Here is a 26,445-nt window from a genome sequence, read left to right as displayed (position 1 = left end):
GTCCAATATATCTATAATGGTGGAGAAGCTCGGGAACAACCAGTCTTCTGCATCCACTTGGGTTTTTCAGTTTGAGTGGTCAGGCCAAATTCTTTTGAGTGGTTCTAGACCTTCTAGAGGTTGCATCAATCCAGAGCTTGATTCAGTTAGTACAAATTAATCTACAAAAGACACATCAAAGGACATACAGAGACCCATTCTTGAATTCTGACTCTGTATCAGGTTTCCTAGAACAAATCCTTTCTTTGCTTTAAGTTACCTTTGATATTTATGTATAAACGTGAATGAAAAGAATGTTTGACCTACTTATGAGAGACAACTATTTGGGATACTTTGGAAGATATAGGAAATTTCCAAGCTAATTATAAATCATGCCTGTATATTAAATGATGTTGATTGAAACAGGCACCCTGGTATTTCTGCTCACCAATACTTGGTTAGCTAAGTGGAGGAGTTACTGTATAGAGTTTAAAATAATCATGCTGCATTGATTTTTAAAATATTCCCTAATTCATTGTCACTAATTTGTTAGTTGAATTAAAAATGTTTTGTTCTGACATAGCTATTATCTGACTGGGGGGGGGCAAGGGAATGAGGGTGTCTATGGATTATCCAGAACATTGTTTTGCCTCCTTTCCCTTATTGTCCCTCAGAATAACATGGGGATGAGAATTCTTGTCTCTTCATTCTTCGGGAGCTGAGATATATTTATTTTTAAATTAATGAGTTTGAGTTGCTTGAGAAAAGAAGACTATCAATGCAAGAACATCTGACATTTAACTTCTGAAATGTCACTTCCCATTCCCATTTGCCTTGGGCAATGTAGGGAATTGGCCTGGAGAACCTACCAAGGTCAATCCCAGCCTCTAGATGTGATGACCCCAGCCTTCCTGTTTGAATCAAGCTGGAGAACAATTACTTAGTGTAGTAAAAAAGAGTGAAGTCAGAAGACCTGGGTTCAAATTCTAGCCCTGCTACTTGCTATCTGTGTGACCTTGGATAAGTCATTCCTCATCTCTTGATTTCAGTTTTTGCATCTGTAAAATAAGGGGGTTGAGCTAAATGACCTCTAAGTTCTTTCCAGCTATATTCTGGGGCAATAGATTCCTACCTGCCCTAGCAAATGATAGTATAAGATTACCTGGGGGGCTGAAAAGTTAAGTGACTTGCTCAGGGTCACCCAGCCAGTATGAGTCAGGAGTAGAATTTGAATCCAGATTATCCTGACTCCGAGGAGAACCTTCTACCTCTTATGCCATGCTAAATCTTTTTAGTTTCCTAATGAAACCATAGATCTGAGCCTTAAAAAAAATAGGTGATAGCAGAGCAGGAAGGGTTAGGGCATTCTGCAAAGAAATTCATTTGGGGCAGGAAGTATTCTCATATAAAGAGAAAACAGGACCTGGAATAAACAAACTGCAACTCTGCTGGGGGGGACTGGTAGAAGTGTGTTACAGGAGGAAAAAATGAGAGTGTATAACAGGCAGCCTTGGAATGAGAAATACTTGGGTTCAAGTCCCAACACTCAGGTTCAAGCCTGTCTATGTGATCTTGGGCAAGTCACTTAACCTCGCATTGATCTAAAGCAAATCACTATGACTATAAGAAGGTGCTGACATATTGGTGAAGGAAATTTCCTTACGCAGAAGTTCTCTACACCAGTGAAATAACAAACCCTTTGTCCCTTATCCCTATCCAAATTATTTATATATATATATATGTGTGTGTGTACATATATACGCACGTATATGTACACACACATATGTGTATATACATGTATGACATACATGTGTGTTAAGTGCTTTGCAAACCTTCAAGCACTATATAAATATTATTATTTTTACAGGCAACTTTCTGTGGTTCGATATAATAGATATATTACTGAAAAGTTGTGTGCAGTTCAAGTCTTCAAAAAATCCAGTCTTCTTCCCCTAGTTTAAGTACACGGTGATGTCAGAGATGCTTTGTTTCTGTCTGAGCTTCAGTGGGCAGTGTGCCTCACAGTTTGTCTCCTCTCTCTGACCCTCCCCAGTTCCCAACCAAGTATTGCTATGTACACAAATACTATTTAAAGCAAGGCTCAGAACCTTTTGTTCTGCTGAGAGCTGCTGACCCACAGGAAAAATTATTGAGATCCTTGAGCAGGTAAGTAGTAACTTAGTTCTTATCTTAGAGAAGTAAAAATGTTAAATTCATCTGCTTTTAAAATTAGAAACACAGAGCACACAATTTTATTCAGTAAATACAAAGTGTTCAATTCAACAAACATTTATTTTGAAGCCTACTTTGTGCAAGGCATTGGGTTCCTATTAAGGAATAAGACTTTTTTTTGTTTTCATTAACAAACAAAGTTTTGTCGCCCCTTTGAAATGTAAGGGAAAGGGCCTGTGATAGTAAGCCCAGCAAAAGAGCTCTCTCCACCCTTTTATAACTTAGCAGATTGATCCTAAGAGTCACCTGAGGTACATATAGTTTAAAGGATTTGCCTGGGATCCCACAGCTGCTTATTGTCAAAAGCAGGACCTGAACTCTGGTCCTTCTGGCTCCATAACAAACATTTTAGTTGCCAAGCCATACTGCATCCATGTTGGATACTTGCAGTATGTACACATGCAAATGATACTGCCATTTTGGTAGTTCCTCTCTGAGAATTGAGTTATGGCCAAAGGGACAGAAAGGCCACAATAGATGATGGATCTTGTTATTTTATGGTCACACATTTTGTTTTGTTTTGATTTTACCCAAAACAATATTACTTGATCACTCGTTTTATTTACAAGGAATTGGTTTGAAATTACTGTTAGCTATTTCCCAGAATCATATTTGTTTCCATCCTCCAGGACAAGAATTTGGCACTACTGAGAATATTTTTTTTAAAAAAAAAGTAAGCTAGTTCTGATATAATTGTTAATAAATGAGCCACCTGATTTTGCAGCACATGATAGAAAGAAAAGCACGCTGGGAGTCACAGGTCAATGTTATAGCTACTTAAAGAGAGGAGAGGAAAGAAGAAAGAAAAACAGAAGAGAAGAGACATGGGAAACTGTACATAGTAAAATAGAGGGAGGATAAAAGATAGCTGGTGTTGATGAAAATTGGTTGGTGATTGCTGTGCCTTGCTAGACACCTGAGTTATGGACCACCCTGTGTTTGTCGAATACATGAGATTGTTTGGTCTGTCTAGATTTTATGATTCATCATGGATCTCCCATGGAGGATTTATGGGAAGGCATGAATGAGACAGGGATGAGGACATGTGGAGGGATTGCGGTCTACACTTGTGGAAGAATTACCCACACTGATTAGCTCACAGACCCAGAATCTTCTTTTGACTAAGTGCCAGTGGAATTTTCCATTTTTTTCCCCAAACAGCAGATCTAAGTTCCATTTTAATACCAACCAGTAGGCAGCAAAGAGTATTGGAAGACTGCTGGATTTGGAGTCAGATGACAGGTTTGAATCCTGACCCTGGTAGGGTCTGTTTAAGTTTGGGGAAAGCCCCTTCACCTTGTTAGGTCTCATTCTTATCTGTAAGACTAGAGGGTTGGTCTACTCTGATCTCTAAGGTAGTCCTTTTCTAAATCATACAACTAGTAGTCAGGAGATTTTTGGTTCTAGTAACCAGTCTGCCTCTCCCTGTGACCTAATAACTTTTGCCCATTTTGACCCGTTTTGTAAATTGAGGGGATTTGGCTTCATAATGGATAGGGCACTGGACTTGGTGCCTGGGAGAACAGGCCCTCAGATTCCACTTCAGACATTTACTAGCTCTATGATGCGATGCTGAGAATTTTGTTCAACCTCTCTGTGCCTCAATTTCCTCATCTGCAAAATGGGGAGAGCTTGCAACCAATGGCCTCTAAGCTCTAAATCTATGCTACTGTGATCAAGGATTACTATTGATATGCTATGTACTCAGTGTTTTCTCCAGGCCCTTGAAGCTCTATTCTTTGCGCATCTGTCATTTGAGAAGGAATGGAAAGAGACCTCCCCACATCATTTTGTGATCCAGGTAGTGAGCACAGGGCCTCAAACTGGTGGAAGAAAATGCACAAAACAAATGTCATGTATAAAATAGTTTATTACTATAATAAATAAAATTAAACTTCTTTACAAATCTTATTTGTGCTTGTTTAAAAATGTCTGAGAAGGGAATATTCTTCATGGAGGTGCCTGCATTTTCCTCTGAACATTCCCAAACTGGAGATATACAATACAGGAGAGCTCTTGGCAGCATCCTTGGCTGACCATAAAAATAGTATCTGCTCGTTTGCACGACTTTTTATTCATGCTCATTTGAACAAAGTGACAAATGCAGAGGGGGAGGGAAGGGGACCTGGGAACTTTGCGGAGGAAGGTATAAAAAGAAGTGTGATATATGGAGAAGCCCCAGGAAAAGGAGCTGTACCCGTGCCAAAGGGTCCATGCAGCCTCAGAGAAATATCGAACATGGACATTTTTCGACAGATGTACAAATATTGACCAAGGGTCAGAATGATTAGGCAATACATTCATGAGGAATTGGCATCTTTCTTAATCTAGGCAGTTCAATGACAGACAAGGTTCCTGACCTCCTCGTTAGATAATTAGATGCATTTGATGACTCAGAGGTCACTGAGGGAAGGGAAAAAAAAACCTACCCACTCTAAGAAAAAAGTTTTGTGAGAGGAGCCATTTCCAGAGATGTAACTGGAGTGACACATCCCAAGAGACTCACATGACACCAGTTCCACTTGAAACAAATTGGACCATGGGAAAGGTCTTAGTTCTAGTGAACTCATGTGGGCTCTATAGGGTCTGCGTTGATTCCAGTTTCTGATGTCTACTGGCATTGGTTTTATGGTTGCCATGAGCCCTACCCTAACCTGGACCTTCTTTCCCTAAGTGAAGCAATGTGGCACAGAAGAAAAAAACACTTGACCTTGGGGTCAGGGGACCTGGATTTCAAATCCCTCCTTCCTTGGCTCCCTCCCTCCCAAAAATCCTTCCTGCATGATCTCTGTATCTGTTTCTTTCTGTGTAAAATAAGTGATTAAGACTAGATGGTCTCTGAAACCCCTCCCAGTTCAACATCCCTTATACTGTAGCAGCTAGGTTTGAATTCTGCCTCTGACACTATTTATACAAAGCCTTGGGTAAGTCACGTAGCCTCCTTGGGCCTCATTTTCCTCAGTTGTAAAATGAGATGGGTTTAATTAGATTACCTCCAAAGCCCCTTCTGCCTCTTTCTCTATGAACTCTATGATCATCTTTGCATTAAAAAAAGAAAAACAAAGAACTTCTTCCCAACATCAACATCTATAATAAAAGGCTGGCTCAATTCTCTGATGGTGTTCGTTGGTGCCAAGAGGACTGTCTCCTCATCTGAGAGAGAGATGAGGCCTCATTTTGATTGAAGTGAACTAGAAGGCAATAGGTGGAATAATAGAACAAATTACCTACTGGACAGGACCTCCTTTGTTCTCCCAGAAATCATCAGTGGGGTCGCCTCTTTGGGCACTACCAAGTACTACAGAAAAGGGAGTTGGCAGTTGTATTAGAGTTAACATTTAATTCAAGGGTCTTAAGGCTAAATGTCCTAATTGCCAAAGGCTAAATGGAACATCAGTGCTTTCCATCTGGGCTCCTAGCATTCAAAGGAGGAATTGGAACATGGACTTGACTGTGTCTTCCCTCAGTCTTAGGTTACAACTGAGACCAAGAGTTCAGTAATTTGGCTTAGCTCCTTCCCCTTTGACCCAGGGATGGAAAACTATGTTCATCTTATTAATGCCTCACTTCAACCTCTACTCTCAAAGCATGTCTGGGAGAATATAATAATACATGAGAAAGGCTTCATGTTTGCCCATCAGACCTAAGAGGGAAATCGAGAAACAAAAATATTTGCAACAAGAAGAAAGGATCGTGGAAGAGATCAAAACAAGAGAAAATATTTCCAACAGTTTGATATGCTCATATACTGAGAAGCTTTACGGATGCTTGTATTGATCACAGTTGTTTAAATAGTGTTGCCTACCCCTAGTTTCATCTTAATAGGCACGAAACCCCTAAAATCAAAGAATCTGAGCACTTTCAGGAGGTCCCCAGGGCACTCCAAATGCCATTCCATACCAGGATTTGGGAAGCTTCCCAGGACACTCTTTCCTGCGGACACCTCTCCACAGGAAATAGAAGTGTCATTTCTGGATGTCCCAGAGAGTAGGGAAAAGACAACTGATTGTGGAGTCAAAGGACCCGGCTTCGAATTCTGCCTCTAACATTTAGTTGTTCCATGAACTAACACCAAGTCCGGGCCTTAAACAAGATAAAGAAGGTTTGATATATACAGCAAAGGACTGCCACAAGATCCCCCACTTCCACCCCCCCATGATTGGTGGAGCCCTTAACTCTGGCCTGCAAGACCTCACTGTGAATGGTTTTCAAAGAAAAGTCTGTGTTTCATTGTAGCAAAAAGGTAATGGCTCTCCAAAAAAGCAGAGTATGTCAACTCTTGAATGCCTATGGGAAAATCTTTTAGTTTGTCTGTGTTTGTTTTGTTTGTGCAGCCTCAAGGCTATATGTGGCCTTCTAGGTCCTCAAGTGTGGCCCTTTGACTGAATTCAAACTGGATTCCCCACCCCTGTATCTAATCTCTTAACAGCTGATTTCCAGTGGGATCACATATTCACCTTGGCTACCATGTGTGTAGCTGATAAGACAGGTCACTATTATTTAAAGCACTTAGACAGACCTTGTTCACCCAGAATGGACTGGCAGAGGACTGACTGGAGCAAAAAGCAGACTGAAGCCAAACACGTGTACAATTTTTAAAAGTTAAATAAAAAGGAGAAAAAAGATGTTTTTCAATATTTTTTCAGGGGAAAAAAAGGTGGAATGCTCCTCAAATCACCAATGAAGGCAAATGAAAGACAGAAGACACACATGCTTATACTCAGAAGTAAGGGATCACCCACAAAACAACACAGAACATAAGCCATGTCATCGTGAGATGGACAATGTCCTGCCTAGAAGTCCTCCGGATATTCCTTTGCTCCCACTCGTAAAATACAATGTCAACATCCAGGCTCTGAGATATTGAGAGCAAGATGGAGAAGCTGGCTCCTCTAGGCTGGTCTCAACAAATCTTATTCCTTGTCTTCCCCAAGACAAAACCCAGCAAACCAGGCAGAGTTTTCTGCAATAGTGTGGGGGTGCTCCCTTGCCTTTACAGCATGGTGCAGTAGAAGAAACCCTGGATTTGATGTAAAAAGTGGAGATTGGACAACTGGATGACCTTGGAAGTGCTGGCTGGTTCTAAATCTATCATTTTACAAACTCCAGACTGTGTAGGTCTTTATGGTTGAAGAGAGCTAGGAGCCACATTTAGGAGACTATGGGGGAAAGAGCACATCTGTAAATCTTAAACAGTTCTCTGGGAGTTTCTAGGCTAGGAACATCCCAAAAAGATGATCCCAAAAGAGGGTCATCCCACAAGGTCAAGAGCTACCATCTGAGCCAAGAAAGGTCAAGCCCATATTGACCCTGAATCGCGTGTTAACGGACAAATTTGTCCATGCCATGAAGTAAGATCACACGATCATAAATTTAGAGCTTAAAGACATCTTGGAACAGAGGTGCTTGATCCTTTTTTCTGTCATGAACCCTGTTAGCAGTCTGTGGGTGTCTGTGGGTGTCTATGGGTGTCTATGGGTGAAGTCTGTAGAGCCTTTCTCAGAGTGCTATTTTAAATAATTAAATGAAATTCTAAATTTCAGTTAGAGAATAAAGATTTTTTTTCCTATTCAAGTTTACAGACTCCCCTGAAATTTATCCACAGACCTTTGGGCAAGGGTGATCCATGGAATCCAAGTCAATAACCTTTATCCCAGAAGCAATCTAGGTTGATCCTCTCATTCTATGGATGAAGAAACTGAGGTCTGGAGTTGATTTGCCCAAGGTTACCCAGCTAGAAAGGCAGGATTCAAAATAAGGTCCTCTGACTCCCAACCTGGGTCACTTTCCAATATATCACGCTGCCTCTCCCGTGATGGAACTGAAAGAGGAAGAAGGGGGAAGAATAGTTCTATTGGCTGGCACATTGCTAGACCTGCTGGCTCAACACTGCTTCTGGCCTGATCCTTGGAGTGTGTTAGAAAGAAGGAAGAAATATGGAGCTGGCAGTTGGCACGCGTAGACTCTGGAATCAAATACTTCCTGGAAGTAGACGTAGGATTTTCCTTCCTCTTGCAACATGCCCTGCTTAAGAAAAGGTGGGACATGATGTTTCAGAAACAGTTTACAGCATTTCCCCTCATTATTTCTAAGGGAAAAAAGAGACCAAAGCATGTAGAGACTTCTGTAACCTGGGAGATGTAGATATTGGTGTGCTCTGCTCACTTTCCTCTACTGCATGGTGCACTGGAATGAATGGTGAATTAGAATGGAGGCCCCTTGAGGGCAGGGCTTGTTTCATTTTTGCTTTTTTATCCCTAGTGTTGAGCATAGTTTCTGGCACTTAAAAGGTGCTTAAGGTGCTTGTTGATAGATTGATTAAGCACCAGAGAGGCAAAAAAAAAAAAAATCTGTCAAGTTAGTAGGAGGATGGTATGGGAAGTAGGAGGCTATAGCTTTCTCCAAAGCTTTGATCAAATTTACAAAGCACTGGCATCTGTCCTCACAGAAATGAAATGTTACTCCTCATCATACGTGTTTTTGTCCACGACTTAGGTAACACCACAGAGTCAACTTTAGAGCAACTTACTGCATCATCCTCAAACAAAAGCTCTTCATGTGTTGACATCATCATGGGAATGATTATAACCTTGGACTCGGGGGCCTAGTTTCTTAGGGGAATGGGAGAGAGAACCTGACAGTGCTGGCCCATGGGAGCAACTGGAAGGCCAAGGCCACCCAATTGCCCATTTGTGCTTCCTGTGGATGCAGAGCAAAGATAGGGGAATGGGACCTGACAAAGTTTTCAGAAGCACTGTGTGCTTTAGCACGTCAGCTCACCGTAACCTCAGAGTCCTTAAGAGGATTGATTTCACGATGTTAACTAGCATAAGCAAAAGGTAGTGGCTCTGTGGTCACATTCCCCACTACAGAGTCCATGCAAGAAGATGCTTTTCATTAAAACTTGGAGCAGGAATTCTCAAGTGTCGCTGATTTGTCCGGCCAGCTGGCCAGCAATGCTTAAGACACAGCTGCATTTCTAATCCTGGGCTTTCTAATGCTAAGCTCTCAGCACTAAATTCTAACATCTAGTCTCTTTTTGGGTCCCTGCTGCCTTTGCGTAGGGCACACCTCAAGCCAACTTTACCTTGCGTCAGAGGTTTGCATATTCCAGAATCATCTGTGGTCCAAAAGCCTGATACTTCCCTCTCCCTTCTTTACCCTTCATCCCAAAATATTGCTGGAGGAAACCAATATTTAGGGAAGTAACTCCAGTTGCATTGGAAAGCCCCCAAGCATCATGGGATAAGGATCACAATTGTTGGCTGGGGTAGGGTCTTTCTGCATTGATCATTGATTTATGGGCCTGGATTTGGGGCCCTGTTTGGGTATGGGACCATAGGCTGAGCCAGCTCTCAAACACTCTTGTTCCTGAAATGCTGGTTCCTTTTATCTTTTCCAAAACATAATACTTGAACCTCTTTTCCCTCTTTGCTTTCTGATACTATTTCTAATGTTGAGAGAATAAGACACAGAGTGTTTGGCTTTTCCAAAATGTGTCCCACAATGACCTCCAGTTCTGAACTGAGTCCATTTGGGGAGCCCAGGGAAGGCATCCCCCTCTCTATCTTCAACTGGTGGTTATTCAGCTTCTGCTTGAATCCTTTCAGTGTTGGGGAACTCATTATTAATGTGGTATTCTGTTCCATTTTTGAACAGTTCTTACAAGTCAGCCTAAGGATTTCTGCTTATGAGATAGCAACTCGGGGACTTATAAGCGTCCCACAATGATTCCTGGCTAAGGACAAAGGTAAAGCAAAGGCTAATATATATATATATATATTTATATATATATATATATATATATATGTATATGTATATATAATTGTCCAAAAGGTAGAGAACTGCATCTGGAGATAGGAGTCAATCAGGATCCTGGAATCACTTAGAGGTACCCAGTGTCCATGTGAGATCTCCAGGAAAAAAAAATGACCTGCTAATGATCCTGGGTAAGGAGACTATCTCTCACCCTCTAAACAACTGGCTCAGCTCTTAACTCTTTTGGAATGAGAGATCAAGATTCTATGCCGGCATTCAGCAGCCTTGGGGACCCAGAAATAGTTAGGAGACACATAAAAATCTAAGTCACTGGTTGCAGACCAAGAGAGAGGGCTGGGGCCTGCATATCCCCGAGTAACCCACTGGGTTTCAGGCCCTGTGGCAAATCCCCACGGCTTCACGATTCTAACCTTTGGCGGGAGGCACAACACCTGCATCTGTCTTTTGGTCCTGATCCAGACAGATGAAGGGATAAAAGGAGTTCTGCCCTCCCACCTGTTCCCTTCTTCCCCCCATGCTTGTTACAAATGATTCTTATGATATGAAAATATACTATGACACTGGATACTGGCTGTACAAATGTACAGGAAGGCAGCCCAGCAGGATGGTGCTAGTGATTCTCACACCCTCCAGAGTCTTTGGGGACTTGGCAAAGGAGCTGAAGGTCACATAGTGGTGAACACATTCCCAGCCACCCCCTTCAATCTTCAAAAAGGCTGATGGGTTCTTTTTTTTTCCTCTATATTTCTTTTTTTACAAATATTATGGAAGTAAAAAAAATGTCCAAACTGAGGAGATAAGGAAAATACTCTTTGAACAGTGTACCCCCTCTTCCAAATTTGTGCTAAGACACTTCCAACACAAGTGCCATCTTGCAGGGTGGTGGTAAATTCCTCTTTGTCCAGAAAGTGGGGGGCATGCTGGATTGACTGGTCCCTCACTGATTTTCCATCAATGAGAAAATCTTATTTTGAGAAGAAAATGTTAGCTCTATGCATGTGTTTCTGGAAGAGGGTTTGCAATGTTTATGTTTTTATTTTAATTTTTAAATAAATGGGCCTCTCAGCTTGCTCCGAAAATGTCTCTCTCTGATTCTGGGGACTGGGGCCTCGATATTTCAAACAGCTCCTGGGGGGACTGAGAAGATCTTCTGGAAGTTAATATCCTTAATATCTCAGAGAGCTGTTTTTCAATGTTCGCCATTTTGTTGTTCAAGGCCTTAATGTCTTCCTTCAGCTCATGCTTCACCTCCAACACGGTGGCCTGAAGAGTCTGCTCAGGGATGGGGTAGAAGGAATGCTTGACCTCTGCAAGGATAGGGCTGCGGTCCTGAGGACTCCTGGTCTCACCAACATTGTCCAAGCGCAAGTCACTTTTGGTGATACCACTATCACAAGAGTCCGTCTTCTTCAGTGTGGCCTCCCCAGATGTCTTTGTCCTCTCAGGGAGCGTCTCCATCGACTCGGCCTTAGAGACTTTGTTCCAGTCCTCCCCCTTTCCACAGGCATCTTTGAAACGAGCCCAACCTTTGCGTCGGGGACAATCCCCCCCTCCTCCCTTGGGGCCCAGGCCCTCAGACACAGGGGCATGTAGTTTGGCATGGTCTGACACCCCTGAGATAGATGCTGACTGGAAAGAGACAGGGGTGGCCGGGCTTTCCCGGACAGTGACGATACTGGCCTTTACCACTGTGTGGTTGGCAGAGGAGTGCTCTGAGAGAATGTTGCCCTTCTCCACGTCCAGGTCATCCAGATCCCGGCCTCCCCTCTCTGCTGCCAGTCTGGCTTCCTTCTGCTGCCGGAATCTTTGGAAAAGCCTCCGGACAGGATGGTCTGGGGGCAGGATCAGGGGGGCCTCATTCTTCCGTTTCATTCTCTCTTCTTCTTCCCTCTTCACATCGCTGATCTTCCGAAACACAATCTGCAACAAGGAAAAATGACATGGGAGGTGTTTAAGATGGACGATGATGGCAGCCCATGTCTACCCTCCCTGTCATCACAGGGGATCTTCAACCCACCCGAATGTTTTTAAGAGAATCATAGAATGTTAGAGCTGGAAGAAAACTGGAAAGTTAGCTAGTCTGGACTAATTACAGATGAGAAAACTCACGATGATGTGCCTATAATCATCTGGCTAATAATAATCTTGAAAATCAGTTCACATTTATATAGTGCTTTTAATTCATTATCTACTTTGACTCACAATAACCTTGTGAGGTAGGTGCTATTATTATCCCCATTTTTACAGGTAAAGAAATAGAGGTTTAGAGAGGTTAAGTAACTAGCCTAGGGGTGGGCAACCCGTGGTCTCGAGGCTACATGTGAATGAGCTGAACTAGCCCATTGTCACCGAACTAGTATTAGAAGTGGAATCTGAACCCATATCCTCTTGACTCAAGTCCAGGGTTCTTTCCACTATTTGTTTAGTCATTTTTCACTCATGTCCTAGTCTTCATGAACCGATTTGGGGTTTTCTTGGTAAATACTGGAGTGATTTGCCATTTCCTTCTCCAGCTTACTTTACAGATGAGGAAACTGAGGCAAACAGGATTAAGTGATTTGCCCAGGGTCATGCAGCTAGTAAATGTCTGAGGCTGGATTTGAACTGAGGAAGAGAAGTCTTTCTGACTGCAGGCCTGGTGCTTTATCCACTGCACCACCTAGCCATCCACGATAGCATGTGGCTAAATGAATTCATGGCTACCAAATAGCTAAGTGAGAAACCAAAGACCAGAAGCATTCATTATGTGCCTTCTTATTGAAGACATTGAAAGACTCACAGGTAGGTGTCCCTCCCCATCTACGTCCATTATAGATTGAAATTCTTAGATATCAGGAAGCAGGTGGGAGGAATTCTTCCCTGGATATCTCCTATTTCCAGGACACAGAACCCTAAAATTCTAGAATGGGAAGTCCTCCTAATAATGCCTTCTCTCCTCTTTTCCACAAATTTTAGTCATCTTTGACAATTGGTTTCCATTCTGCTTCTTTCATGAAAATTTCCCAGCTCGTTCAAGCCAATGGTGATCTTGCCTTCCTCTCATAGCACTGACTTCTTCTGCCATAATTTTGGCAATTAGATTCAGTCTTGTGAAGTGTCTGAGATAAGCTAGTTGTGTAGTGGCTAGAGAGATGCACCTGGAATCAGGAAGACTTGAGTTCAGTTCTGGTCCTAGACACTTACTAGCTGTATGATCCTGGACAGATCATTTACCCTCCCTTACCTTCAGTTTCCTCATCTATAAAATGGGGATAATAATAGCACCTACCTCCTAGGTTGTTGCGAGAAGAAAATAAGTTAGTATTTATAAAATGCTTTGTAAATCTTAAAGCACTAAATAAATATTAGTTATCATCATCATCTCTGGCACTATTTTATATTGTTTAACTTTTCATATGGGAGGCAGAATGTGGAAATGTGAAAGCCTATCACTTAAACATCAATTGTGAATGATACTAATACTAATAATGATGATGATGATGATGATGATGATGATGATGATGAAGTAGCATTTAGATTGTACATGTATAATCTATATCAGATTGCTTGCTGTCTTGAGGTGGGGGGAGAGGGGACAGAGGGAGGGACAAAAATTTGGAACTCAAAATTTTACAAAAATGAATGTTGAAAACTATCTTTACATATAATTAAAAAGAAAATAAAACACTATTAAGGAAAAAAATAAAATAGCATTTAGATAATGCTTTCAAGTGTGCAAAATGCTTTACATGTGCAATCTCATTTGAGCCTCATAACAATTCTATGGGGTAGGTACTATTATTATCACCATTTTACAGATGGGTAAATTGAGGCTGAAGTTGGTAAAGTGACTTGCCCAGCATCCCATTGCTAGGCAGGATTCAAACTCAGGTTTTGACTCCAACTCCAGCACTCTATCCATTGCATCATCTAACTACCTCTAGGGATCTAGGAGTATTTAATGAGGAAAAGAGAGAGTTTGGGAGGGGAGGAGGTGAAGCATAACAGCTATCTTTGAGTATTTGCAACACTCTCATGTGCAAGCAAGATTCAGGGTGTTCTCCTTAGCCTCAGAGGACAGAACAAGAGTAGTGACTGAGTCTCTCCCGGATGCTCCTGTTTTTTCTTCTGAGGCTTAATTGGAAAGGTTCGTTGAGGCTTCCTAACATTGCAAGTGGTGGGCTATGTGAAAGAAGAGTTTCTTGTTTAGGTATGAGCTGGACTAGGTGGGCTCTGAGGTATGTCATTCTGTGAAATCAGCCAATTAGAGGGGCTGCTAGGTGTTGCAGTGGATAGAGCACCGGCCCTGGAGTCAGGAGGACCTGAGTTCAAATGTGGCCTCAGACACATAACACTCACTAGCTGTGTGATCTGGGCAAGTCACTTAATCCCATTGCCTAACAAAAACAAAGAAACAAATAATCATCCAATTAGAACCAGATTCAGGAGCTTAGTAAAAGATTTTCTGCTATACCTTCTCTGACAAGTGGCTGTCATGCCCCTACTTGAATACCTGCAGTGTGGTGGGTTCATTGCCTTCTATAAGGCAGCCCATTCCATTTTTGGACAGCTTGAAGCACTACAGAGAGTAATAACGACTCGTATTTAATTTTAAAGTTTATAAAATACTTTCCTCATAAAAACCTCTAACATAGTGTCATCCTCATTTTATGTTTGAGAAAATTGTGGGTTAAAGAGATTATGATTTACCCAGGTTCACACAACTAGTAAGAAACAGAGCCTAGGATTCAAATTCAAGATGTGTTCCTTGTTTAAATATCTTATCTAAGCAAGCATATGCCCCGAGCCAGTCAAACATAGAAAGAAAGGCCCCATTTGTGCCAAAAATATTTATAGTAGCAATTTGAGGGTAACAAAAAACCTGGAAACAACGTGGGTTTGGGGGAATTGCTTAGTAAACCGCAATATTGCTGCACTAAATGAAATGATGAATGAAAAGCATGGAAAAATATGGGAAGACCTGAATGAACTTTGGCAGAATGAAGTAAACTGAATAAGGAAAACATGCAGGATGATTTAAATAAATGTAAATCAGTAAGAGTCTCAACCTTTCTGGTCTTGGGACACTTTTACACTTTTTTAATTTTTATTATTTTTTTAGGCAATTGGGGTTAAGTGACTTGCCCAGGGTCACACAGCTAGTAAGTGTCAAGTGTTTGATCTGAGGCCAGATTTGAACTCAGGTCCTCCTGACTTCAGGGCCAGTACTCTATCTACTGTACCACCTAGCTGCCCCAACACTTTTACACTCTTAAAAATTAATGAGAACTACACACCAAAGAAAAAATTACAAGTAAATAGAACAAAATTATAATGACCACTTGAATGAAGAAATATGAGAGGACACTCCCAACCCACCCTTTTGTGGAGATGGGAGGTCCACAGTTGTTACTAAACATTACACATTTTTTTGGACTTTTCCAATATATTGATCAATTGTGTTGATTTGTTTTTCTCTCTCTAAAAAAATACTATTTGTTATATGTATGGCTGTCTGGGAGGGGAAAGGGAAGGGATACTTGGGATAACTATACTGATGTAAGAAACAGAAGATATTGAAAAAAACTTTAAAAAATGAGAACTCTGAAGAATTTTTTGTTTATGTTAATTATATCTATTAACATTTACCATATTAGAAATTAAAATGGATAATTTCATCCATTAAAATTAAATTTTAATTAATTTATCTAAAATAATAAATCAATTACTTGTTAACAATAATATATTTTTATGAAAAATAATTACCTTTTACAGAATAAAATATTAGTGAGGAGTGGCATTATTTTACACATTTTTGCAAATCTCTTTAATATCTAGCTTAATAGAAGATATCTGGATACTCACTTCTGCTTCTGCATTCAATCTGTTGCAATATATTGTTTTGGTTGAAGTATATAAAGAAAATCTGGCCTCACCCAGATATGTAGTTGGAAAAGGGAGGAACATTTTAATAATGCATGTAAAGTCTTAGTATTACTGTAAAAATTGTTTTGACCTCTAGGACCTCCAGAAAGAGTCTCAGGGAGCCCCAGAGGTCCTCAGACCACACTGAAGAAGTAATGATAGAAATGGACAAAACTCTAAAAGAAAACCAGACGCCGAGTAATCATAATGACCAATCTTAGTCTTAGGGAATTGATGATGAAATACACCTCCTTCCTCTAGGTAAAGATGTGTGAGAGGGAGATTGCTGGCATACTCTGCCAGACATGATCATAGCATCAGTTGGTTTTACTTAACTGTTTTTCTTTGTCACAAGAGAGGACTCATTTGGTGCAGAGTATATCCAGAAAGGACTATGATATAAAGAACAAAAGACCTCAACAAAAATTACAAAAATTATATTTTTAAAAAATGTTCTATCCAAGTGCTGCATTCAGTGATTCAGTCAGCAGACTGGTCTAGTGCATTTAAAATGTCAATGGGTGCCCAGCCCTGGCCAAACAAGTTGAGTAGCCTAAGCAAGGACTCACCAGTCTACAGTAATGAGGACTGACCAACAACATAGCTCCTCTTCTGAATACCAAAATATGTAGCCCATGGTCTTAAGAGACACCATCATGGAGTAGTAGATGGAGAGCCCACTTTAAGCTCAATAAAACCTGGGTTCAAGTCCCATGTCTTTTTCTTTTCTTTTTTAAGTTTATTTATTTATTTTTAGCTTTCAACATTCATTCCCATAAGATTTTGAGTTCCAAGTTTTCTCCCCATCAAGTCCCATTTCTAATACATACTGGCTTGTACTATCCTAGGTAAGTCATTCAATCTTACAGAGTTCCAGGAAACTCTCTATATAATCAACTCAATTGTAGAGAAAGTGTCAATCTAAATTGGTAGAGGAATCGCCCCATGCCAATGAAATCACAGGTCTGGTCTACACGCCTAACAGTCATTAGGAATTCTTGCCAATTTGACTCCATTTCTTTGCTCATTAATCCTTTGAGGTCTTGGAGTTTACTTGCAAATTTTAAAAGAGGCAATATGGCATAATGGATAGAGCAATGAACTTGGAAGATCTGAGTTTGAACTCTTCTTTAAATAATTATCAATTGTGTTAACCCAAGGGTAAGTCATTTAACCTGTATGAGCCTCAGTTTTCCTCATTCTTAGAATGAAAATAATTATATAATAGTATCTACCTCCTAAGGTGATCATATTAAATGAGGTAATGTCTATAAAAGTGTCCTACATAAATAGTATTTATTAGCTACTATTATTCATGTAACATTCCCTGTGAGTTACTTCCCCAACTTGCAGGAGCACTGGAGGATTGGGACCCCAGAGGGTGGTGTAGTTCCAGGTAAATTGCAGCACCGTCCCTTTCCCCCTACCCCCAGCCTCAACTTGTCTGTTCTAGTAAGAGCATAATACTCCATGGAGGTCAGTGCTTGCATGTAATTCTTTGCTCAAAGGACTTGGAACTCTGGTATCATGCAGCATCCTGAAGCCTTGCCACTGTCACAGGGGAGGGCTCAGGACCACCCAGGATTTGTTGCGTCATCCCAGCCCTTCAGCACTAAGCCACGTTTCCCTGAACTGGCCAGAGGCCAGGCCCAGCGGACAAGAGGTAAGCTGCTGTTTAGTCCCCATTATCTTAACTTTAGTCTGGCTTTATAGAATGAAGTCACACTCTGTGTGAGTGTGTGTGTGGGTGTGTGGGAGTGATGGCCATGACCATGCACTTTATTCGTAGCCCCCTATGAACATCTATTCAAAGTTGAGCAATCAGGGGCTGCAGTAGGAGTCATGGACAGAGAACTTGCTAGCAAACCCCCAGGCCCCCATGGTTCCATCCATGCTGAGATGGCCCAGGGCCAGAATGCCTCTCAGAAAGGTGGCACAAGGCCCTGATGCCTGGCAAGAGCACCGAGTGTGACCAGCTCACAGTGGAAACAGGCTCCTCCCCCGAGTGTTCTCTGTAGGCTTATACAAGAAGCCAATTTAGATTTTAAATCAAATTCCTTTCCTCCGTAACACCTTGATAGCTTTCAGAGGATTTTTGCAAATATCATCTCATTTGAGTTTCAAGATAATCCTGGGAAGGAAGCAGGGCAGGTATTATTACTCCCATTTTATAGATAAGGAAACTGAGGCTCAGAGAGTCCGCCTCTCACATTTTTATAGTGTGTTTGGGTTTAGAACGTGTCTTCCTTGGCACAAACCTATGAGGCAATCAGTTAAAGTGTTACTGCCCTCAGTTTGCTGATGACAGATGGAGTGGCTTTCCCCAAAATCACACAGCTGGTATGTGTCAGCGCTTAGACTAGCCCATGGCTCTCAGATCTAAGCCTCGGATTCCTTTTCAACTACATCTTTTGTAATGTCACACAGCTGGAAGGGACAGAGCTGCCATTGGAACCCAATGTTCTTTCCACTATATTGTATTACTTCATACACCAAGCAGTCTAAAAGTGGGGTGAGGAGAAGCATTGCTTTGTAGATAGAAAGCTGAACTTGAAGCCAGGAAGCTTTGCATTCAAGGCCCACCTCAGATAGAAAATGGCATGGATGAGTTAAAATCTCTCAGTGTACTGAGCAAATCTCTAAGGCCATACATTGCAGATGACCCAGTCTGAATTGGCAGAAGAGGAAATATATCCCTTGAGAGTTCTAGATAGTAATGAAACCAGAGGGCCAATCTTCAGCCCTAAATGTGACTTACACCTGTATCAACCACAGTTCATTGTAGTGATTTGTGTAAGATTCTGTCTGCAGATTTAAAGAATCCAGGGACCCTTTATTCTCCCTTTCAAAGGTGAGTGTAAGGTGATGCTTTGCAGTCCCGAGTCACAGAATTCATATTCGATTCCTAGCTGTAAGTCACAACTGGAGAGAGCTTCTAGCCCCCTAGATCATTTCTAGAGGGACTGATTTGTAGCAATGGAAGGAATTGCTTTAAAAAAATTGCTGCAACAGCTACGGCTTTGCCAGACCAGAAGGGGCTATAGATTTTTATCCTCTTGACACCCTGAGCCAAGGTGCATCAGAGACCTGAGTAGAATGCTGAATAGGGTATGACTCATTATAAGATGGAAAGAGACAAACTGCCTAGACTGGGACCTGGGGAGCAGGGGAGGGGACTACTGTATGCCCTTCAAGCTGCAGGGACTTTCTGAGCCTTCAACTTAGTTTGAAAAGCAATTCTTCTTGCATCATGGGTGAGTCAGGAAGAAATACTGACTCCTCTAGCTTGGATTAAATGTGAAATCACCTCTTTCAAGAATACCAGAACTCGGGCAAAAACTGAATCTGTCACATCAGTGAGTCAGGACACCCACTGCATTATATGCCTATTGTTTGCAAAGCCTTTATACTGTATTCAGTAGGGAGATATGGAAGGAGACCCAGTTCCTACCCAAAGAGAACAAATGAGATAATATTGGTAAGAAGTACTTAACCCACTGTTTGGGACTTTGTAGATGCTATATAATTGCTTATTCCCTTCCCTTTCCTTCTCAATCTGAGAGAAGAGACACAGTTCCTGTCTTCAAGAAGCCCCAGTCCAATGGAGGAGACATAGTTCTTGATATCAGAGAGCTCCTCTTATGATGTCCCTCCCTCTCCTTCCCTCCTTCCCACCCTCCCTCCTTCCACTTTCTATGCAACTCTTTCTCTCTCTTTCTCTCTCTCTCTCTCTCTCTCTTCCTCCTATCCTCTCTCTCCCTCGCTCTCCCTCTCTCCTTCCCTCTCTTTCCTGCCTTCTGCTTCCCTCCTTCCCACCCTCCCTCCCTCTCCTTCGTTCCTCTCTCTGTCTCTCTCTCTGTCTCTCTCTCTCACTCTCTCTCTTTCTCCCATCCCTTCTCTCCTTGCCCTTTGAAATTCCTCTGTCTGATAGGGGAGATAGTTTTTGCCCTCTGCAAGATAAATTCAGGAGAAAAGGAAAAAGAAGTTTGAAGGTTTACCTTATGAAGGAAAGTAGGGCTTTGAAGTGTAGGTGAGTATCCCTACTACCACTCACTCTGACTAACTGGTTCCCCAGAGCAGGGGTACTATATTCCCTCAGGACCCTGAGGCATGGCTGGGGGGAGTACCATAACTCTCCAGTATACTTTTACTGCCATGATTATCAGTGATATCATTTAGTTAACCAGACTCAATTAATTTTTGATAAAGGGGTATTTACTAAGGTGGGCAGTGGATAGAGTGCTGGGCCCAGAGTCAGGAAGATTCATCTTCTGACCTCAGACAGCTGTGTGACCCTGGGCAAGTCACTTAACCCTGTTTGCCTCAGTTTCCTCATCTATAAAATGAGTTGGAGAAGGAAATAGCAAACCACTTCAGTATCTTTGTAAAAAAAAAAACTCCAAATGGGGTTGCAAAGAGTCAGAAAAGACTGAAAAACAGCTGAATAACAACATTTACTAAGGGGGTATGTTAAGAATAACTGGAACAAAACAACAGCCCAAAAATCTGTGATCCATTTCCCAGTTAGTACACACAGGGTCCAAGGTAAAAGAGGCTCAAGTTTAGAGAGCATATGTGGCAAAGAGTTAATTTACAGCTCCTGGTTGTTGGAGATCTTTTTCTCCCTTCCGTGGGTACTGAAGATGTTCCCTTTAGTTATTTTTATAGCTTCTTTACTAGGAGGTGGAATGTTCCTCATAATTTATTTTGCTATGTTGTTCAAGTACTGCTTACTTTGAAATAGTGGGTCTTCTGGTTGGTCTGGTACAAGAAACATTGGTAGGGGCTTGTCAGGTGTGGTTTTGAGTGGATGGTAACTGAAAGATTGCCTTGAACCTCAGCACATTTCAAAAGACTCACTACTGAAGGGTGTCCTCAGCACCTAGAACTTTGTCTGACACAGAATAGGCATCTATTAGTTGTTGAATTATATTTAATTGTATTTTTCTGAGGAAGAAGAGAGTAGAAGGACTCAGTATCTTAGGAATTTGTCCACACTGCTTTGGGCAGTTTTCCTTACTCTTACTCAGGGGCATCTTGGGCCTTTTTCCAGGAAATTTGCCTCATCATTTCCCAATTGGCCATTTTCTTGGACTTCATGATTTCCAGAAACTCATCATCTTGCAAAATGAAATCAGCTCTGAAACACATACCTCCACAGTACCTCCTATACCTGGGACCCTCTCCCTCCCTTTAGTTGGAGAGTATGGGCATTAGAAAACTCCTCTCAGATTCTCAGCCATTTGAGGGCACTCAGGGAATTCACCTCATTATTTTCCCCCTGGTTGCTTTCTTGGAGTTCAAGATCTCTAGAATCTTATCATCTTGCAAGATGAAATCAACTCTGAAACTCTCACCTCCTCAGATCCTTTCTCACCTGGATGTAGGACTTCATCATGCCCTTCCCCCTTCCTTTTTCAACTTATTCTTATGTGTTCTGCCCCCATTAATTTGTGAGCTCCTCAAGGGCAGGGACTGTCCAGTGCCTTTCACTGTATCCTCAGCCCTTAGCAGAGTGGCCACTGCGTAGTAGATACTCGATAACTTTATATACACACACATACGTACACAAATACATACACACACGTCTACACACACACATATAACACATGCGTATACATACGTACACACAGTGCACATATAATACATGCATGCCCATACATATACATACATGTACACATACACATAAACACATATACACATACACAAAGCATAGACATACATACTTATACACAGAGTTATATACATATGTACTTGATACATAGTAGACTCTTTGTTCCTCCCTGCCTTTCTTTCACAATTCACAATTTCTCTGCTCATTCTAACCACAGACTTGCTTAGCAGGACACTCACATATCTGGAGACAAGACATTACTCTTACAACCATCTCCCTGATGCCCAAAGCAGAAAAGGAAGCGATGTTTTGCATCTCAATGTTCACTCTCATTCTCACATTTCCTCAGTTGTTTTTTGAGGAGCATTAAAGCATTTGCTGGGGAAAGTCACTGCCACACTGAGGGCCATGTGCTCTTGAGGAAAATCAATCAGCTGGGGCAAGAGGTTTGGATGAGAAGTGCAAGCACAGAATGTAACAGGAGGTGGTGATCTGTACTTTGGCTTTTTCTATTGGGGAAAAAAAAACTAAAAACAAAAACCTAGCGTTTGGACTTTACTGGAAAGAGAGTAGGTGCATACTGAGAGCTACAAACAGAACAGAGCTGTGGGCCAGCTAGTTGGTGTTTTCCAAATGCCTAATGCAGGAGAGTTTTTCAAATCAATCTCTGCTCCCAGCCCCCTGCCCACCTTTGTTCTCTGCTGAATGGATAGGTGCGAATCCAAGGCTGAGTTGCTGTTCCCCAGCCCTTCTCTGCTGGGTCCCCCTGCCAAGCATATCATCTCTGAGGGTACACAGCGGTGTACTGAGGACACTACACTTCTTTCCTCAGGAACAACTTTACTTAAATAGCTTTAAACCCAGCTGCTTACATGCTATTTAGCCTGCTTTTGCTTGTCCAGAGGAGTAATGGTAATAATAATAAATATTTATACAGAGCTTTAGGGTTTGTAAAGCATTTTATAGACATACATACACATGTGTAATGTATGTATATGTGTGTATATAATTTAATCCTCACAGCAACCCTTTGAGATAGGTGCTATTATTCCCATTTTACAGATGGGTACAATAAGGTTGTATCCACTTTAAAATAGATTTTGCTCTTTGATCTACTATATGTACTGAAAGTATAAGTAAATAAATATGACAGTAGATAGTTCAGGATCTGAGAAGTTGTTATATACCCAGGATCACACAGCTAGTTAATGTCTGAGGTGGAATTTGAATTCAGGTCTTCTTGACTCCAAGTCCAGTGCCCTATCCACTACTGTGCATCTGTGGGAACAGCAAGGTTGGGCTGCTCTCTAGATCTGTGGCACTGGTGTGGTAAAATGGGAAGATCACTGGATTTAGAGTTAGAAGAATTGTGTTTGAATCCTAGCTCTGCCATAGTCTACCTGTGTGACCTTGGACAAATCACTTAACCTCTCTGGTCCTCAAGTGTCTGATGTGTAAAATGGGGTGGTTGGATGAGATGGTCTTTGTGGTCTCTTCCTGCTGTCAATCTATTTTCCAATGAATTCCACCCCATTTCTAAAGACCTTAACCCCAAGAGATTCCCCCAGAGGATGAATGTCCTTCATGATGATGCACTTGCTAACAAACTGGTCGCCCTGGGCCCATTAAATCAATAGAACCAAACAGTACAGGCATTTTATTTCTTTCTTTCTTTTTTTTTTTTTTGTTCATTTGTTTGTTTTTCTTTAGGCAATTGGGGTTAAGCGACTTGTCCGGGGTCACACAACTAGTAAGTGTCAAGTGTTTGGTCTGAGGCCAGATTTGAACTCAGGTCCTCCTGATGTCAGGGCCAGTGCTCTATCCACTGCACCACCTAGCTGCCCCAGTACAGGCATTTTCTGTATGCTCAAACCTGACCCTTAATCATGGTGTACATATGCCTATCCACAGACCCAACCCCTTCTTCCAAGACCCCTAGATATGAGGATTCAAACAGAGCAGGAACAGAAGACCTCTCGGGGTCTGTCAGCCTAGAAGTTTTGCTGAGTGGAGCAGCCACAAGTTAGGAGGACAGGAGAAATGCTATTGGTATTTTTGACAGACACAGCAGAGACTCTCCTGAGGGCAGCAATTGGTGAAAAGTCATAAGGTGCTAGGGTCAAAGACTTAGAGCAGGAAGGGATCTCAGAGGTCATCCAGTCCAACCCTTTCATTTTACAAATGGGGAAACTGAGTAAATTTTGTAATCAATGTGATGGGATGCTATAATGCAATTAGATGGACAAGTTGGAGAAAGACCTTTAAGAAATAAAGCAAAACAAAACATATGCAAAAAAACCCTCAAACCCCGGAACCAGAAGAAACGGAATACATGCTAACCATGTTTATATAAGCCAAAGATCAGATAAAAAGCCCTAATGGGCACTTCGAGGGAGGGACTGAATAAGTCACGATACTCTATGCATTACAGTTAATTAAGAATAGGAGATAGTGACTAGATGTATGATTTCATTGATATAGGGAACACCCAGATAAGGAAACTCCTTCCACTAATATTGGTTGACACTTCTGAAAATGTAGACCCCATAGAAGTTTTAGCATCTTACCAATCTGATAGACAGTTGTAGGCAAAATCAGTCTCTGTGTATAGTGGTTAATTCCAGCCTTGAGGCTGTGGCTGCAGAAAAACAGAAGTCCAGGGACTCCTGGATTTGGAGTTGAAAGAAGTGAATTCAAATCCTGCTTCTGCTAGGTAATTATAGTTGTGTTGTTGTACAGTCATTTTTCAGTCATGTCCAACTCTTTGTGACCCCATTTAGGGTTTTCTTGGCAAAGATATTGGAGTGGTTTACCATTTCCTTTTCCAGCTTATTTTACAGGTGAGAAAACTGAGGCAAACAAGCTTGAGTGACTTGCCCAGGGTCACACAGCTAGTAAGTGTACGAGGTCATATTTGAACTCAAGAAGATGAGTCTTCCTGACTCCAGGTCCGATGCTTTATCCACGGCACCACCTAATTGTTGGTGTGATCTTGGGCAAATCATTTAACCTCTCTGTGCCTCAGTTTTCTCACCTGTAAAATGAAGTACAATAATTCTTGCACCATCTATGTCACAGGATTGTCATGAGGAAAATGTTTTGTAAATTTTAAAGTTTTATGTAATAGTTGCTGTCACTAATATTGTTGATTCCATTTAATTCCCACCTCCCTGAGCAACCTGAGATTCTTGGGGGTGGAGGACACTTTACACATGACAAATAATTTACGAACCTGACAAACCTCTCATAGATAATTGAAAATGAACTCTTTAATATGGTGTACCTCCCCTATAGAGTTTAATGTCCTTGAGGGTAGGGACTATGCCATTTTGGGGGGTATTTGTAGCCCTAAGTGCCTGGCACTGCTGAATTGATAGTTCCCACCAAAGATTCTGATGCAATCTGTGAAATGTCCTAATAACATCTAATGCAATGAAGTTATTACCTCACCTACCTGAGATGAGGTAAGTTCTGATGCCCTTTCTACTGATACTCCCCCAGGTACTATCTTAGGACCTAAAAGCAGAATACAGACTGTTTTCAAACTGGTCCATCTACAAGAATTTGCCATGTTCGTAAGGGGCTTTGAGGCCCAGCAAGAGAAAAAGAGAAATAATTTGAGTCAATCTGGCCTCTGGGTTAAGGCAAAGCTGCAGTGAACCCCATGCTCAGAAATGATACCAATAATACAAGACATCTAGAAGTGGGATGGGCTGCCTTGGAAAGCAGTGGGTTCCTACTTTGTTTCAAGCCCATGCTGAATGAGTGTGGAACAGAAAAGGTTTTTTTCTTTAGGTATGTGTTGAATTAGATGGTTGCTAAGGTCCCTTCTAACTCTGTGATTCTGTAAACTGAATTCTAAGTATTATAATCATATGTATGCAAGATGATTGCTACTATCCTAGTCTCTCTGCAAGCTGGCCCCCCACCAGGAACTCCTGAGACCCCCCAGTTGCACATTCTGCAGCCAATCCTGTGGTCAGATCATTGGCTAGTCTCCCCTCTGCCCTGTGCCTGAGAGGCTAGAGAATCACCCAGCTTTCACTCCAGCAAACTCTCCCACACAGTGACGTCAGACAGGCTGCTGGCCCCACTGGAATGTGTCAACCGGGCCTCGGCGGGCTCTGCATGACGTTGCATTCATTACAGCTTCCTGACCTCGCCAGCCTCTGCCTCGGTAACTCAGCCCCCGTTTTATGGCAGAATATAACACATCAAGATTAACAAACTGGATCTCTTAAGAAACATAAAGTATGAAAAACAAACCACAGATGAATTGAAATGATAACACTGTTTCCAGCTGGCCTCTTAAAAACCTTCGCTCTTTAAACCCCTGTTTTGGCCACTTTCCTTAGAGGAAGCCTGTGTGTGTGTGTGTGTGTGTGTGTGTGTGTGTGTGTGTGTACAGACAGGCAAAATACATACCTACCTATGTATACATGCATAAATATATATATATATGTTTGTGTGTATATGCACACATACTACATATTTTATTTCTTGCAGATAGTATCAATTAAGCACAAAGTGCCCAGAAAATGAAAGGCAACTCCAGATCTACCAGGGGATAGAAGGAAGCCCCTACATTCAGGAGGAAGACCAAAGAACATTCTAAAGAGCAAAGCAATAGTTTGCCCTTAACTTTGGGGTGGAAATGTCTCAGTTTCCCTTTTTTAAACATCATAGTATCATAAAACTGAGAGCAGGAAGGGACTTTACAGATCTTCCAGTCAATCCCCTCAGTTTACGGGTGAGGAAATTGAAACTCAGAAAGGTTAAATGCTTTGCTCAAGTATGGTCACTCATCTAATTAGTGGCATATGTGAAACTGGGACCTGGGACCTCTGACTCCAAATCCACTGGGCCAGTCATTTTACCACACTGCCTCTCTCAAGCCCACTAAAATTATCTTTCAATCTGTGATTATTTGGAGAAAT

General features: G+C 41.7%; 1 protein-coding gene across 1 annotated transcript in view; it reads right to left on the bottom strand.

Annotated features, from left to right (window-relative positions):
- Window positions 1-10,047: 10,047 nt before the first annotated feature.
- Window positions 10,048-26,445, bottom strand: part of KCNH1 (potassium voltage-gated channel subfamily H member 1) — a 499,689-nt gene continuing 483,291 nt past the window's right edge. Inside the window, exon 11 of the mRNA XM_027871485.1 lies at window positions 10,048-11,910. Coding sequence (XP_027727286.1) covers window positions 11,053-11,910 — 858 coding nt within the window. The 3' untranslated portion in view covers window positions 10,048-11,052. The remainder of the gene's footprint in view (window positions 11,911-26,445) is intronic.

This window comes from Vombatus ursinus, unplaced genomic scaffold (assembly GCF_900497805.2).
Source record: "Vombatus ursinus unplaced genomic scaffold, bare-nosed wombat genome assembly UNPS02014798.1, whole genome shotgun sequence".
NCBI classification, from domain to species: Eukaryota; Metazoa; Chordata; class Mammalia; order Diprotodontia; family Vombatidae; genus Vombatus; species Vombatus ursinus.
This window is presented reverse-complemented; position numbering and strand designations above follow the sequence as displayed.